Source organism: Kogia breviceps, chromosome 14, assembly GCF_026419965.1.
Source record: "Kogia breviceps isolate mKogBre1 chromosome 14, mKogBre1 haplotype 1, whole genome shotgun sequence".
NCBI lineage: Eukaryota > Metazoa > Chordata > Mammalia > Artiodactyla > Physeteridae > Kogia > Kogia breviceps.
In genome coordinates this window covers 70,188,144-70,204,255 of record NC_081323.1, presented here as the reverse complement: position 1 = coordinate 70,204,255, position 16,112 = coordinate 70,188,144, and the positions used below count along the sequence as shown (strand labels likewise).

Sequence of the window (16,112 nt, the reverse complement as noted above, 5' to 3'; positions counted from 1 at the left end):
CGGGTTCGTGCCCCGGTCCGGGAAGATCCCACATGCCGCGGAGCGGCTGGGCCCGTGAGCCATGGCCGCTGAGCCTGCACGTCCGGAGCCTGTGCTGCGCAACGGGAGAGGCCACAATGGTGAGAGGCCCGTGTAACAAAAAAAAAAAAAAAAAAACCAATCACATAGGATGCCTGCTTCTGGTTAGCCCACCTCCAGCTTTGCGGAGCCAATAACCACCTTCAGGGCACACCTGAAGAGTCAGGAGGCTCTGTGTGTTCTCTTTTGGGCAATCTCCACTGATTTCTACACTCCCTTCCTGCTGGTGAGTATGGAATGAGCCGTCGTGAATTGTGAGCTCCAGGATGGAAGGAACCTGATTCTCCGGTAGTTGGGAATCACCGTGCACCCTGGACTGTTAGTGAGAGAGAAAAAAGCTTCACACACACACACACACACACACACACACACACACACACTCAGGCCCAGAGGAGGCTTTTTTGTCCCAGATTGAATAGTCAGACCTCATCTATTTAAACCATACTAATTTGGAACTTGTGCAAGTTTGCCCTTGGGCAGCCTGGGCGAAAGGGTACTTTTGCACTGAATTAAAAATCAGAGGTTGCTGAGCAGACTCATGTATACATGTGATTTCACTCATTTAAATTAGGATTTTTAAGGTACTTTAGCATCTTTCATTTGCATATGATGATTGATATGCTAATTACAGTAGACTCTGACCTATTCATTAATACTTAGAGGCTACTTAGTCTGGGAGGTCTGTGAATGCTTATAATGCAAAGGAATAAAGCTGCATTTGTGCACACAAAATTCAGACTTTTCATTCATTCTAACCGGATTCTCCCTGATCAGGATAAAAAAGCAAATTTCACTGACTCTTTTGTGGGTATTGCCTTTGTGTCCCAATGTAATTCTATCACCCTCTGGATACAACCTTGGCCACCGTGTGGCCCAGGATCACAGGACACCATATACTTTTTTTAAATTTTTTTTTTTTTTTTTGCGGTACGCAGCCTCTCATTGTTGTGGCCTCTCCCGTTACGGAGCACAGGCTCCAGACGCGCAGGCTCAGCGGCCATGGCTCACGGGCCCAGCCGCTCCGCGGCATGTGGGATGTTCCCGGACCGGGGCACGAACCCGCGTCCCCTGCACCGGCAGGCGGACTCGCAACCACTGCGCCACCGGGGAAGCCCCAAATACTTTTGGATGGGGAATTTATAAGGGCAATTCATTAATGTCCACATCCAACTCCTCCTTCTGATCACGAGATTCAGGGCTCAGCTTCTGGGTGCTAGCAGCTCCCATTGGCCTCTGTGCCCCTTCTCCATGCTCATGGGGGAAGCACAGAGGGGGCAGACTCCCAGAACTGGGTTCTTGGTACCACGTTCTCATCTTGATCTCCTAAGATGCCTGGGGTGGAAAGATGGGCTAAGACACAGAGCTAATATCTGATATTTGTAAGTCTTGTAAGTCAGACTCTTATTTTCAGGAAGCTTCCATGATGCCTGACAGAGCAGACAAAGGCAAAGTGGCCCCTGGAGGTTCAGCAATCCTTCCCAGCTACCTGTGGGTCCTATGGAGCTATCTGGGAAGTGTCCCAGAAGTGCAGTTCCATGGGACATTCCTGTCCATGCCACCAGACCTCCAACGTCCATCCACACACTCACACATTCATCCATCAAACACTTGCTGTGTGCCTAGTACATGTCAGCAAGATACAATCTTGACTCTTAGGGAGTTCACGGTCTATGGTCAAGACAGGCATTTACACAAATGATACTCTAGTGGGATAAAAGCTGCAACTGAGATGCATACAAACTACCAAGGGCGGGAGAGTGAGCAGATAACTCAGCTTGGCTGGGGAAGGTTTCACAAATATCAAGCCAGCGACAATTGAGTGAAGTCTTACGGGAGCCCGGGTTTCCATTAGCTGGAGACACGTAGGGGGAAGCATTCCAAGTAAGGCGTGGAGATAGAAAAGGATCAAGAAGAGACATGTAGTTCTGTAAGGCTGGGGGAGGGAGGAGAAGTGGATAATCCTCAAACTGACATTGGGGCTGTTTTGGGCACCATGCTCGAGGATTCGGATTTCATTCTGAGGCCACGGTACACACCCAAAGCAGGGCTGTGAACGCAAATGCCTACAGGGTCAGGCAGATGATGAGGGGGGCCAGGTGGGAACTGAAAAGCCGAGGAGTGCAGGTCCCATCCAAAGGTGACAGCCATTGTCACTGTGCTGGAGCACAGGCTCAGTGTGGACAAGTCTCTATGTCATACTGACTGAAGTAAGTCAGAACAGAGAACGATATCATATGATATCGCTTATATGTGGAATCTAAAAAAATAGTACAAATGAACGTTTTTACAAAACAGGAATAGAGTCACGGATGTAGGAAACAAACTTATGGTTAGCAGGGGGGAGGGGAGGCGGGATAAATTGGGAGATTGGCATTGGCATATACACACTACTATATATAAAATAAATTAACTAATAAGGACCTACTGTATAGCCTAGGGAACTCTACTCAATACTCTGTAATGATCTATATGAGAAAAGAATGTAAAAAAGAGTGTCTATATGTATATGTATAACTGATTCACTTTACTGTACAGCAGAAACGAACACAACAATGTAAATCAACTATACTCTAATAAAAATTTTAAAAATAGAAGCTGGAAATCCATATTTTATATGAACACTCCCAAGTTTTAAATGTTGGAAATTATTTCAAAACATCATGCTGGCCAAGCAAAAACATGTCTGATGTCCTATCAGCCTCTAGTTTGGCTTCACTTCAGATGTAAAGCTTAAACAGAGAGCTGACACCATCAGACTATGTTTCAGAAAGAGGATGTCCCCACTGACCTCCCCAGCCTTTGCCAGCAAGAACCTCTTCTTCTCCCTCCTCCACCCCCTTGCTTCTTCCCTCACTGCCCTCCCAGACCATCCCCAGGGCAGGCCCATCCTGCCTGGAGGAGCTGGATGAATGCGCCGTGCTCCAAGCCTGACTTACAGAGAAAGCCCAGCCATGAGGACACGAGAGAGCCGTATTTATTTCACATGGACAAGCGTGATTCTGTCACATGCTGAACATGAAAGCTCGCGTGAGGAAAGTACCCGTAACAGCAGAATTATGTGCCTTTGTCCACAGGGAGCAGGGAGAGTCACAGGGTGGTTTTCAAAGACAGTTCAAGCAGAGTTGAGACCACAGGCTTTGAAATCGCTGGTTTATTTCATCAGCAAAGGGTCTGACTCCTAGGAGTGGCCAGGGGGACACTCCCAGCTCTGTAATCTCGCCACGAGCTGCTAAGGTCAGGAGGGCGAAACTGGTCCCCCATCCATCACCTAGGGTGGCTCGGAGACTTAAGCTGAGAAGGGAGGTACATGCCACTCAGAATTAACAACCCCTGTCCGGGGTGGACGGTGACAGGGACAGACTGCTGTGTTCATAGCAACAGACCATCATCCCTTATAATATGTATCGTAATTGGAAGACGCACTCCCACTCTTCCTAATTTCCCAAGGCCTCTTAAGGGCTGAAGGGAAACCATTCAGAATTGACCGGACATGCCAGAAGCAGATCAGCTTTGCATGGACAGACTGGGAGGGCTAGTGTCAGGGACCCCTCTGGTCTCTTGGCCTTAGCTGGGCTCCCAGGTTCCAGGATGATGAAATCCGAGATGGGAACAGGGGTTGGAGCCTGGGTTCCCTGGGGGAAGAGGGTCGAGGGCTCTCGGGGCAAACCTCGTGGAAGAGACAAGTGAAGACCCCTTGCATCTCGATGGCTCATTCCCACCTGAAGTCCTGCCCAACAGTTTCATAAAATTTAATATTATAAGGTCTATAAAATTCCCGGAGCTGGTCTATCACTTCCGGATCGATCTGTACATGAGTTCTGCCTTTCGATTTGCCCAGGCATCGAGGCAGGAGGCTCGATTCTGTTTTTTTCAAGCAAGGGAATCCTTTGGTCTTGTTGAAGTAGAAGTGCTTGTCCGTGATGAGCCTCTTAATGCCCAGGAAGTCCTGGACCCGCCCCATCTCGCCGGCTGGGTCAGTGATGAGCCGCTCGCCGCTGACGAAGTGGATCTGCGCCAGCGGGAAGTAGCGCAGCCAGCTCTCCAGGTGCAGCGCGTACATGCCTATGCGGATGGCGTTCCAGGACACATCCACCAGGCCCAGAGTGCGGTTGCGGAAGGAGAGGCCCTCGAAGGTAGGGATGTCCGGCTTCTTGGAGAGCGTCTGCGTGTAATCGGAGATGGCGCGGGTCACGGGGTTCCGCACGACCACTATCAGCTTGGTGTCTCGGGACATGTTGAAGATCCGGCGAGGGGCCTCTTGAGTGACGAAATAGCTAGGGGTCTTTTCCAGTGTGATCTGGCTCTCGAGGGTCCGGGGCATCAGGCTCCTGAGGGAAAGAAACGCACATGATCAGCCAGGGCTCTGTTGGGAGCTTGGAGGAGATCACTTCCCTCCACCCAGCTCCCTAGTGAAGCACCCGCCCCCTCACCAATGGGACATTTGAGGCTCACCTGCTCTCATCTGATGAAGAACCCACTTTAACTCTTGTTGACTTTTTTTTTTTAGGTCTTTAACAGTTTGCTTTAAGACAAGAACCGACCTGAATGTCCATCAGTGTGAAATAAATAAATGATGGAATAGCCAATTAACAGAGTTAGGTAGATCTGCGTGTACTGTTATGGAATGATTTCCAAGATTTAGTGCTTAAATGAAAAAAAGCAAGATACAACTTGTTTATCTCAGGAAAGATGCCAAGAAACCAATAAAAGTAATTGCTTCTGGGGAGGGCACTTGAGTGGGAACAGAGCCAGGAGGTCAGGGCTAAATGAGAATTACTTTTTATTGTGTAATCTTTTACGCTGCTTGAAATTTTTCTTGTGTTTATTACATATTCAAAAAATACAAAGAAAGCCACCAAATATTGCTCTGGCAAAAGATACTTCTCTAAATATATTAAGAAAATCTTTTCGGGGGAGGAAAGGCATGCTTTGTAGGAATAACATGTGTTTTAGAAATGAGTTCTGATGTCTTTTCCTTCTTGGTATAAGACTGAAGAAACACAGAACTGCAGGCTGGTTGGGACCTCAGTCGGAAGCCCTAATGCAACCTCTTGCTCCCTAAATTTTTAATTTCCTGGTTCTGCTTAAGGTTTAAGGGAGGATGGTGGGACACGCTGATGTCTCCTTCTCAGGTGTGTCTCTTTCAGGCCCTTGTGAAGGGGAACACCTTTGGCTCCCAGTCGCTACATTTTTCCTAAATAAAATAAAAATTTTGTTTTTATTTTTGGCTGCGTTGGGTCTTCGTTGCTGGGCGCAGGCTTTGTCTAGTTGCAGTGCGCGGGCTTCTCATGGCGGTGGCTTCTCTTGTTGTGGAGCATGGGCTCTAGGTGCACGGGCTTCAGTAGTTGTGGCTTGCGGGCTCTAGAGCACAGGCTTAGAGCGCAGGCTCAGTAGTTGTGGCGCGTGGGCTTAGTTCTATGGCATGTGGGATCTTCCCGAACCAGGGGTCAAACCTGCGTCCCCTGCATTGGCAGGTAGATTCTTAACCACTGCGCCACCAGGGAAGTCTGCTACTTCTTTCTGAAGGTTGTGTTTTACCCTTAACTAGTTTTTCTTAATCCTGGCTGTTCATTAGATCACCCAAGAAAGTTAAAAAAAAAACATCCCACAAATGTCTGAGCCCCATCCTAGACCAACTGATTAAAAATATTTGGGGGTGGGTTCCTCTCTGAAGGTCCTCAGATGATTCCAATGTGAAGGTTAGGGGTGAGAACCACCAACACAGCATCCTTCCCCCACTCTTAACACTATGGCTTCCTAACACCCACAGAATGCATCTTCACAGTCCTCTGGAATAGAGGCACCTGGTACCTGGTCTTCTTCATCCCAGGCCCTATCGGCATCTCTCTTCAGTAACCTGGCCTTACAGTTCTTTGACCAAATATCTCCTTTTCCTCTTCCTTTTACAACTCTTTCTCATGGCCATACCTTAGGTCTTGTCCTTGGAATTGCCCTAATTCTGAAAAGGTTCACACTGAAATTCCACTCTAGGACTCTGTTGTGGGTTGAATGGTGATCCTCCAAAAGATACCTCCACCCGGAACCTATGAATGTGAACTTATTTGGAAACAGAGTCTTTGCAGATGGAAGTAAGTTAAGGATCTCAAAATGAGGTCATCCTGGATTAAGGTTCCTTGTAAGGAATATCCTTAGAAAAGAAGAGAAGCAGAGAAGAGATAGAGAAGGAGGCAATGTGATGATGAAGACAGAGCATGTAGTGATACGTCTACAAGCCAAGAAATGACAAGCATTGTTCCCAGCCACCAGAAGCCCGGAGAGAAGCATGGAGCAGATTCTTCCTCATAGCCTCCAGGAGGAACCAACCCTGCTGACAATTTGGTTTCAGAATTCTGGCCTCTAACACTGTGAAAGAATAAATCTCCATTGTTTTAAGACATCCATTTTGTGGTCATTTGTTATGGCGGCCACAGGAAACAAAAACAGACTACAACCTTCTTTCTCCACGATTTCAAATTCATTGTATTGATAGCTGATCTTCAGATTCATCTGTGATATTCTTGATTTCACTTTCTCCTAAACCTTCTCTGGACCCAGTGAACAATCATTTCAATAGCATCATCTTCACATCTAACCCTAACCCTAACCCTAACCCCCATCGCCATCAACATCATCATTAATTTCTTTGTAATACTTGCTCTTGCAATCTCTAATAATGCATCTTGCCAACTTTTCATCCTTTCTAATTCTGTCTTTGTGTTGCCAAACAGCAGTAGAGAAAATTGCTGATCCTGACAAAGGATTGCTTCTCCTTTATATATTTACTAATTCTAGCTTAAATTGAGCCCTCAACACTGCTCAATAATCTTTTATATTTGTCTTTATAGTGCCCCCATCATTCCTCATAGTAAGTGTTCCAAATTCTCACCATAAACTCTCAACCATACTCAACCACCCTAACACACAACTAGTCTCCCACTACTCTAGAAAAGGATAAGCTGCCACCCCTCCACTCCTTCAGTCTTCCTCTCCTTCACCTTGAAAGTTACTGTTACCCATCCTGAACCCCTCCCACTCATCTCAGAAGACAAGGTAGGCAAGGGCTCACCTGCCCACCTGTGCTGTCCTTTCCCCTACTGCCTTCCCTACAAATCTACCCATTGTCCCCTTGAATCTTCAAATTCTCTTTGCAGCTGATAAGCTGATACGACTGATATTTTGCTTCTAGGCCCAGAGTCTATAATGCACCCTTATGGGTTGAAACTTTTAAAGTATTTATTAATACTGAGAAGGCCATTTTTTAAGTTGGATATCATTCTTGGCAAATAATCACAGGTGTAGTTGAATAGAATTCTTTGGCTGGATTTTCTTAGACATCTGCCTGTAATATTTTACGACCTTGGCATACATTGTAATGAGGTTTTGGCCTTTATGACAAGAGTAGATGAAATTACATATATGTGAGTGCATTTAAACTTAAGGACTTTCCAAACTTCATGGGGGTTATTGATATCAACACACAAAAAGTTGACTTGATAAGCCATTAAACAGATTTCTTCACAATATCCTTTTTTAACAAAGATTTATTTATTATTTATTTTATTTATTTTTGGCTGCCTCGGGTCTTAGTTGCAGCACGCGGGATCTTCACTGAGGCATGCGGGATCTTTTGTTGTGGTGCTCAGGCTTCTTTCTAGTTGTGGCACGGGGGCTTCTCTCTAGTTGTGGTGCACAGGGCGCATGGGTTCTGTAGTTGTGGCACACAGGCTTAGTTGCCCCGTGGCATGTGGTATCTTAGTTCCCTGACCAGGGGTCGAACCCAAGTGCCCTGAATTGTAAGGCAGATTCTTTACCACTGGACCATCAAGGAAGTCCCTCTCTGCAATATCCTTTAATACGCTAAAGAACATCCAAGAGAGGAATCGAAAGTGCAGCATTTCCAAAGCTTATCTGGCCAAGGAGCTGTGAACTTTTGCCAGGAGCACCAATTGACACCTCTTTCTGTTACCAGTTTGGGAAATTCTGACCAATTCCAGTGATCTTCAGAGTGTCACATCATTCTCCCAGCTGTGCACTGAAGTTCCACCCCTCTAATTCCTAATTGGCATATCAACTACAAAGCCAAATTACAAATACTAAGGAAGGTGCAAACACCAGATTGTAAATAACAGCACACCAAGGTCATCACGTCGTGAGTCAAACGTGTACTCCAAATTTTCTCTGTCCCACCAAAGGACACCCCTATATATTTATTTCTCATTAGGTCACTGGAAAAGAGTACAGGAGGCCTGTGAGATGATAATGTACAAGGAGACCATATGGACACACACCTCCCTGCTCTGTGGTGGGAAGGGGGCATTAGGCTTTTACTTAAGGCTCATTTTTCCTCCTCATGTCATTGTTCAAATTTTGCTGATTTGTTTCCAGCTGCTAACAAACAGCTGAACTTTTCTCTCACCCTGTAACCCTTTTAAGCTTTCAGCGTCCTTTCTTTTCTGTATAGCTCTGCAAAAATTACTGAAAGAATGGTCTAACACTCATCGTTTGGATTTACCTGCCATCTGTTATTTTAACCTGCTAAGCAACAATTTCCACCACATCTGGTAACAGCTCCCAGATTTTTTTAAGGAACCACCACTCCTGCTTTAGATAAAATCTTAGCAGGCCAAGGGGAGGGTGCATGACTGAAGTTAGGCTAATTAGTGCCAATTGTGTCATAAAGACAAAAATGTATCATAAAGACTGAAAGTGGACTGAATCTTCCAGCCAGACACAGGAGCATGGAAGAGCCTCCCTGTCGGTTTCTTTTACCAAATCCCTTCAGCTCTCTGGGTTCTTGTCCTTTCTGAGACCTGGTTTTCCCACTCTCCTCTGTATTCTGTGAGTTACTACACATCCTTCTAATTCGTCTGTTTGTTTGTTTCTGGACTACTTTAAATTAGTCAGAGTCCGTTTCTGTTGTTTGCAACCCAAGAAGTCCAACGTGTCTTACACAACTTGGCTTCCTCTCTGTGGAAGCTCCACTCACCCCTACCTGATTATAAAGTCCATGAGGGAGGGCAGGTGCACCTTATTTGCATCTACATCTGCAAAGTCTACCACAGCCATGGCACAAGTAAAGTCTCCATCAATATTTCTGAGGTTACATGAACCCAACAACCTAATCCAGTTATGCAATGAAGCCCTCATCCCTTTTCACATTCTCAACTCTCTCCAAACCACTGGGAACCTTCCCAGGAGTCTATCTCCCACTTCTCTTACTCTACATGATCTTTCTGGATGACCTCATTCCTTCCCCAGCCATTAGCGCTGCCCAGGAGCTGTTGACGCCTCACAAGCCTGTAACTGCAGCTCCAGCTTTCCCACACTAGGAACTGGAACATGCAACTGTCTGTGGACTGGACACCTCATCTCAACAGCTGAACTCCCGATTTTCCTTCCAAGCTTACTTCTCTCTTTTGCCTGTTTGTGTAGGTGATATCACTGTGAATCCACTCACAAAGCAGAAAAACGTCAGAGTCATTCTTGACTCCTTCTCACATCTAATGTCTGTCGTTCTTGCAAGTTCTCAAGTTTCCCCCTACTCCCCCCCGCCCCCAGCACTCATACACCTCAGGCTCTCTGTTCCTCTGACAACAGATTTCCCTCTGACCTCCATGCTTCTACTCTCTTCTCCCTTTCAATTTATTCTGCAGTCTGTGTCCACCAGGGAACTCCTTCTCAAACAAATCCAATCTTGTCACCCATCAGTTATTCTTTTGAAGAAAGCCCACATTCCTTGACCTGGTACTCAAGGCTGCTGCCTACCTTTCCGGAATTTATCTCTTGCCACCACCTGGCAATCTGATGCTTAATACTATGCCAAACACAAAATCCACTCCCCAAACACATCCTGCTCTTTCATATGTTTTGCACTTGCTGAGTTTCTTTTTATTTTTTAAGACTCTTGATCATCTCTCTTGTCTCTTTCATGCTGGTAAATGTCTACTCATCTTTCCAAGTCCAAAGGAAAAGTTATATCCTCTGTGAACCCTTTCTTGTAATTTCTTGGCACTTGCTGCTTCCAACTACTAAGACCTTACCCCATTGTGTAGAACTTACTAGGTATGCATCCATTTCTTTCAACAGATCATCAGCATCTTGGGTGTGTTTCTCGTTCTTTCTTGCCTTCCGAGCACAATACCTGGCATGACATAGGTGCTCAATAAATTGATCAAAGATCCAGTGTCAAAGGTAGGCGCCTATTCAGAGGTTACCTCGGATCCTCAGAAGTTACCAGTGTTTACTTTACGAAGCTTGGCCTTTTCTTGGCATTCTGGCCTTGGGAAGAGGAAGGTTCCAGCGGATAGTCCTGGGGCGAGGGGATCGCTGTGCCATTTAAAAAATTTCATCATGGCCACACATGCTCAGGCTCACAGGCTGAGGGGAATCCAAGCTCTGCTTCAGTCAAAACCTCCCAATATACAAAGGTAAAATGAGATTGAAAGGAACACATCTTGTGCCATTTCTGTTTTGCCATCTGCACTCTGTCCTTTGCCCAAGGCTCGCTCCCTCCAATGTTGAAAGAGGACAGGGCTATGGTCATCTGTAGTGTGGCTGGGAGAGGAGGAGTTGGGGAAGTCAAGCTGGACTCTGGGACCACCTGGAGGGCTTTGAAAGTATGTAAATAACCCCACACCAGACTAATTAAGTAAGAATCTCTGGGTGGGCACAGAGGCCTTGGTACCTGCAACTTTCTCTTTTTTTTCCCACAGTACGCGGGCCTCTCACTGTTGTGGCCTCTCCCATTGTGGAGCACAGGCTTCGGATGCGCAGGCTCAGCGGCCGTGGCTCACGGGCCCAGCTGCTCCGCAGCATGTGGGATCTTCCCGGACCGGGGCACGAACCCGTGTCCCCTGCATTAGCAGGCGGACTCTCAACCACTGCGCCACCAGGGAAGCCCTGGTACCTGCAACTTTAAATCTCCTCAGATGATCCCAGTGGGCCCCCCAGGGCTAAGAACCACAGTTGAGGACTGCATGTTCCTTTAGCCGCATAGCCTTCAGTCTGGTCGCTCAGGAGTATCAACTGGGGGTGCACCTTCAAGAGTCCCAGTACATTCAGCTTCAGTGGGTTTGGGGTGCAGCCCAGGAGCCTACATTTTTCACAAGCCCCCTGCCCCAGGACTCATGATCAGAGAAGCTTGGGAAGCACAGCCTTAATAAAAGGCACCCTCACAAGTAACACGGTGGCTCATTACTACCGAAGATGTTATATATTTATTCGATGGATGTCTCTGCCCACCCCTGCCCCCACCCATAGACTGGAAGTTCCAAAAGAAGAGTGTTGGCGTCTGTCTTGTTCATGGCTGTGTGCTCAGCACCTAGGAGATGGCTGGCGCTTAGTTAAGGGCGTAGTCAATATTTGCTGAAGAGAAAAAATAGAAAGGCGAGGTTTTGGTTCCCAAAACCTTGGGAACAACGAGGGAGAAGCATATTTGTGTGTGCCGGTGGAGATGTGTGCACAAAAGTCCATATTTTGTCTTTTCCCTAAGGGAAAAATCACAGACTTCTGCGGCCCTTACCAAAAAAGACACACACACACACACACAAAATCCAGACATTCACTTGTCAGCTTGAGGCTCTCTGGAAATGGCATTTTCTGACCCACCCAGTGGGACAGAGACAGCTCCTGTGGCTCCACTGTCCACAGAGGGACGTGCTGTGCGGGGCCTCTGAGCTGGGCTGGCACACCCCTGATTATCACTGATAGGGTTCTCTGGAAGATTTCATTTCCTGCTAAATCTGTACACTCTGTGTATGTGTTCTAAAAGGCCTGGCTGCCTGGGGGACTTCAGTGATTTATTAGCTCCTAGCTGGGCAACCAGGCTCCTTGAAAAAAAATAATTGCAGTCTCCAGAGGGATAATTAGGAGCGGAAAAGGAGGGAAAAGGCTTTCTCGCAAGAAACTGGTTCTTAAAACTAAACCTAGAGGGGTGGGATTAGGGAGGGTGGGAGGGAGACGCAAGAGAGAGGAGATATGGGAACATATGTATATGTATAGCTGATTCACTTTGTTATACAGCAGAAACTAACACACCATTGTAAAGCAATTACACTCCAATAAAGATGTTAAAACAAAACTAAACTAAACTAAACCAAACCCGCTAAACCTGCTCACCCGCTACTTGGTGGCTGAGTGCAGGCACAGCACCTGTGAGCGTAGAAGTGAGGCCCCTCTAGCATCGTGGCAACTCTTCAAAGTCCACAGCCCCAAATCCTTACATTGATGTGACCCAGGAGGAAACCGCTGAGTCCCAGCCTGAACCCCATCAATAATTCTTCACTGCTCACAGGATAAAGGCCGAAACAGGATTTATGTGGCACATCTTGATCCGGCCCGCAGCCACCCTGGGCTCTGGCCAGCCTGGACTATTCGGGGTTCTCCCCCGAAACTGCATTTTTCATGCTAAGGGACCTCTGACATGTTTTGCCCTCTGGGGGAAGGCTCTGTAGCCTATCAGGCAGAACTTCATCTCTCAGCTCTTAGCTCGTCATCACCTCCACCAGGGAGCCTTCCCTGACTGTGCCCTTATTATTTCCCCCTTCCCAGGAGTTAGGCAATTTGTTACCCTTGTGATTCCATGGTAGTCACTACAGACACATCCCATTTTTTACACATTATCTACATCTGTCATCACCCTAGAGTGTTAGGTCACGGAAGGCAGGGATCACCACTGTCACATCTCTATCAACAAGGCCTGTCCTGTGCTTGGTACACATTCATGTATTCATTGGATAAGGATTTATCGAGCACCTGCTGTATGCCAGGATACAAAGACAGGCATGGTGTAGTCTCTGTCCTCAAGGAGTTAACAGTCTTGTAAACCCCAGGGGTAAGGGGGTTCCCTTTTCTCAGTGTGAGGGGCTGCACTGAACTTGGCTTCCCAAGTTCACTGCAGTGAACTTGGCTTGTGGCTTCCTCCTCTGCCAGGAGGGGCCATGCCTGAACCCAGTCTCTGACAGTTGTCAAGGCCCCCGGGGGCTGGGCAGCTGGCTTTCCCAGATAACTTCTGTACACAGCTGGCACCTCAGCCCAGCCTACCTGGTGTCCTAGTAGTTTGATTGTCTCCCCAGGTGACAAGGCTGTTCTCACCCCTGACCTATAAGAAGGGAAGTTGATGTAGGTGTCGGGGCAGAGTCCCTTCCCTGGAGTGTAAACACACAGCTGGTCCAGGCTCTGGTATGTCCCCCAGGGTGATGGTGAGAAGACAGAGTAACACCTTGCCTGCCTCTTCTATTGCAAGTTTCCCCAGTGACGCTTATTCATTTTTTTTTTTTTAAGATTTATTATTTATTTACTTATTTTATTTTTGGCTGTGTCGGGTCTTAGTTGCGGCATGCGGGATCTTCGTTGAGGCACGTGGGCTCTTCGTCGCATTGCTCGAGTTTCTCTCTAGTTGTGGCGTGCGGGTTTTCTCTTCTCTAGTTGTCGCACGCAGGCTCTGTAGTTTGTGGCACGCAGGCTCTCTAGTTGAAGGGCACGAGTTCAGTAGTTGTGATGCATGGGCTTAGTTGCCCTGCAGCACATGGGATTGTAGTTCCCTGACCAGGGGTCGAACCCGTGTCCCCTGTAACGTAAGGTGGATTCTTTATCACTGGACCACCAGGGAAGTCCCGCCAGTGACATCTATTTTTTCACGCATACTTTGTGCATTATGGAATTTGTCTTGAGTCCTGCCATGTGACCGATGGAGACAAGAAAGGGATCCTCCTTGCCTGATATAGCCTAGAGATGTTCGGAGGGCAGTGGACTACTTTAGCAGCTGGTTGTGAGTAGAGGATTTGGAATCAAGGAGATCTGAGTTAGAGTTCTACCACTTGCTAATCGGAAGAAACGGGCACACGGCTTACTTCACTTGGCATAATGTCCTGTGGGTTCATCCACGCTGTCACAAATGGCAGGCGTTCCTTTCTTTCTTTCTTTTTTTTTTTTTTTGCGGTACGCGGGCCTCTCACTGTTGTGGCCTCTCTCGTTGCGGAGCACAGGCTCCGGACGCGCAGGCGCAGCGCCCATGGCTCACGGGCCCAGCCGCTCCGCGGCACGTGGGATCCTCCCGCACCGGGGCACGAACCCGTGTCTCCTGCCTCGGCAGGCGGACTCTCAACCACTGCGCCACCAGGGAAGCCCGTTCCTTTCTTTTTTATGGCTGAGTGAAATAAGCCCAGCACAGAAAGATATCAATACTAAATGATTTCACTTACAGGTGGAATCTGTACGTCGAACTCATAGAACCAGAGAGTTAAATGGTGGCTGCCAGGGGCTGGGGTGTGGGGTGGAGAAATGGGGGGATGTTGGAAAAAGGGTACAAACTTTCAGTTATAAGATGAATAAGTTCTGGGCATCTAATGCATAGCCTGGTGACTACAGTTAACAATGCTGTGTTGTATACTTGAAATCTGTTACGAGGGTAGGTCTAAAGTGTTCTCATCACACACATACAAAAATGGTAACTATGTGAGGTGATAGGTGTGTTAATTAACCTGAGTGAAAAATCATTCCACAATGTAAACGTATATTAAATCATTATGGTGCATACACACAGCATACATCTGCCATACACAGAGTCTGCTACAGACTGAATGTTTGTGTTCCCCCCATCCCCACCCCAAATTCACACGCTGATGTCCTAACTCCCAGTGTGATGGTGTTTGGAGGTGAGGCCTGTGGGAGTAATTAGGACATGAGCGTGGAGGCCTTAGTGCCCTTATAAGAAGAGACATGGGAGAGATGATCTCTCCCTCTCTGCCACGTGAGGACACAGTAAGAAGGCATCCGTCCATAAACCAGGAAGTGAGTCCTCACTGGGAACCAAATCGGCTGGCACCTTGATCTTGGACTTCCAACCTCCAGGCTGTGAGAAATACCTTTCTGTCATTTAAGCTCCATGGGCTATGGCACTTTTGTTACAGCAGCTGGAGCTGATCGAGCCGGGGTCATTGATGCCTTCGATGTAAACAAGCTCACAGCTAACATTTCTTGCGCAGTGACCGAGGGTCAGATGCGGTTCTCAGTTCTGTGTATGAACCACCGCCCTCAGCCTTCACATTAACTTCCCGAGGCCGGCACTCTCAGTATTCCTGTTTATGGGCTGAGGAATCTGGGACACAGGGAACTAAAGTCAGTCACCAAAGCGATGCAGCAAGTTGCAAAATCTGGATTCAAGCAAGTGTGACTCTAGCACTAGAAGAAAACATGGGAATATAAAATTAATCTTGGCACGAGGACAGCCTTTCTAAGCATGAGACAAAACTCATGGAGGAAAAGACTGAAAAGTTAGATACATAAAAAAATGGAAGTCTCTGGGATGGAAAAATACCATAAATAAAATAAAGGGAAAACGACTCGCTGAAAAATATTTGCAGCATATAAGATAGGGAAACAAAGGATGATTTCATATATTTTTAATATCTATATACGTGTTTATATGTTTTATATAGTTTTTCAAAGTTCTTGCGAATTAATAAGGAAAAGAGCCAGCTGGTAGAATAAAGGAACACAGGCTGTGAAAAGTTAATAGCAAAAGAGCTACCTATGGGAAATGAATACATGAAAAGATACTCCATGTCTCTTAAAATTAAAGAAATGCAAATTAAAACTAAGATGAGATCATATTGTTCACCTACAAGACTGGAAAATATACTTTAAAAAATTGTAACTGTTATTGTTGGCAAGAGCGTGTAGAACTAAGTACTTGCCAATATTGGAGGGAGTATAAATCAATGCATCTTTAGGAGGACAATTAGATATTATCTACCCAAATGTAAAATGCACATACCCTTTGACCCAGCAATTCCACTTCCGGAAATTTAGTTGTGCTAGTGTGTAAAGACCCGTGTTCAAGAATGTTTGTTGCAGCATTTGTGGCAGAGATGGGGGGGAGGTGTCCACCAGAGATCCCTGCCCCCCACTCCATAGTGTAGCTCTGTCTCTAGAGGGCGGTGGCCCAGCCACGGACTATATTTCCCAGCACCCCCTGCATCCAGGTGGGGCCCTGTGGCTGGTTCTATGTGTGTTACCTCCAGACCCAGGTGCTT

General features: G+C 46.9%; 1 protein-coding gene across 2 annotated transcripts in view; it reads right to left on the bottom strand.

The window, feature by feature from the left end:
* Nucleotides 1–3,030: 3,030 nt before the first annotated feature.
* The window catches only part of HS3ST2 (heparan sulfate-glucosamine 3-sulfotransferase 2), a 92,367-nt gene continuing 79,285 nt past the window's right edge, over nucleotides 3,031–16,112 (bottom strand). For both annotated transcript variants that reach the window (XM_067012572.1, XM_059037028.2), the window contains one exon: nucleotides 3,031–4,406. In XM_067012572.1, the coding sequence (XP_066868673.1) occupies nucleotides 3,788–4,406 (619 nt within the window). In that variant the 3' untranslated portion in view covers nucleotides 3,031–3,787. The remainder of the gene's footprint in view (nucleotides 4,407–16,112) is intronic.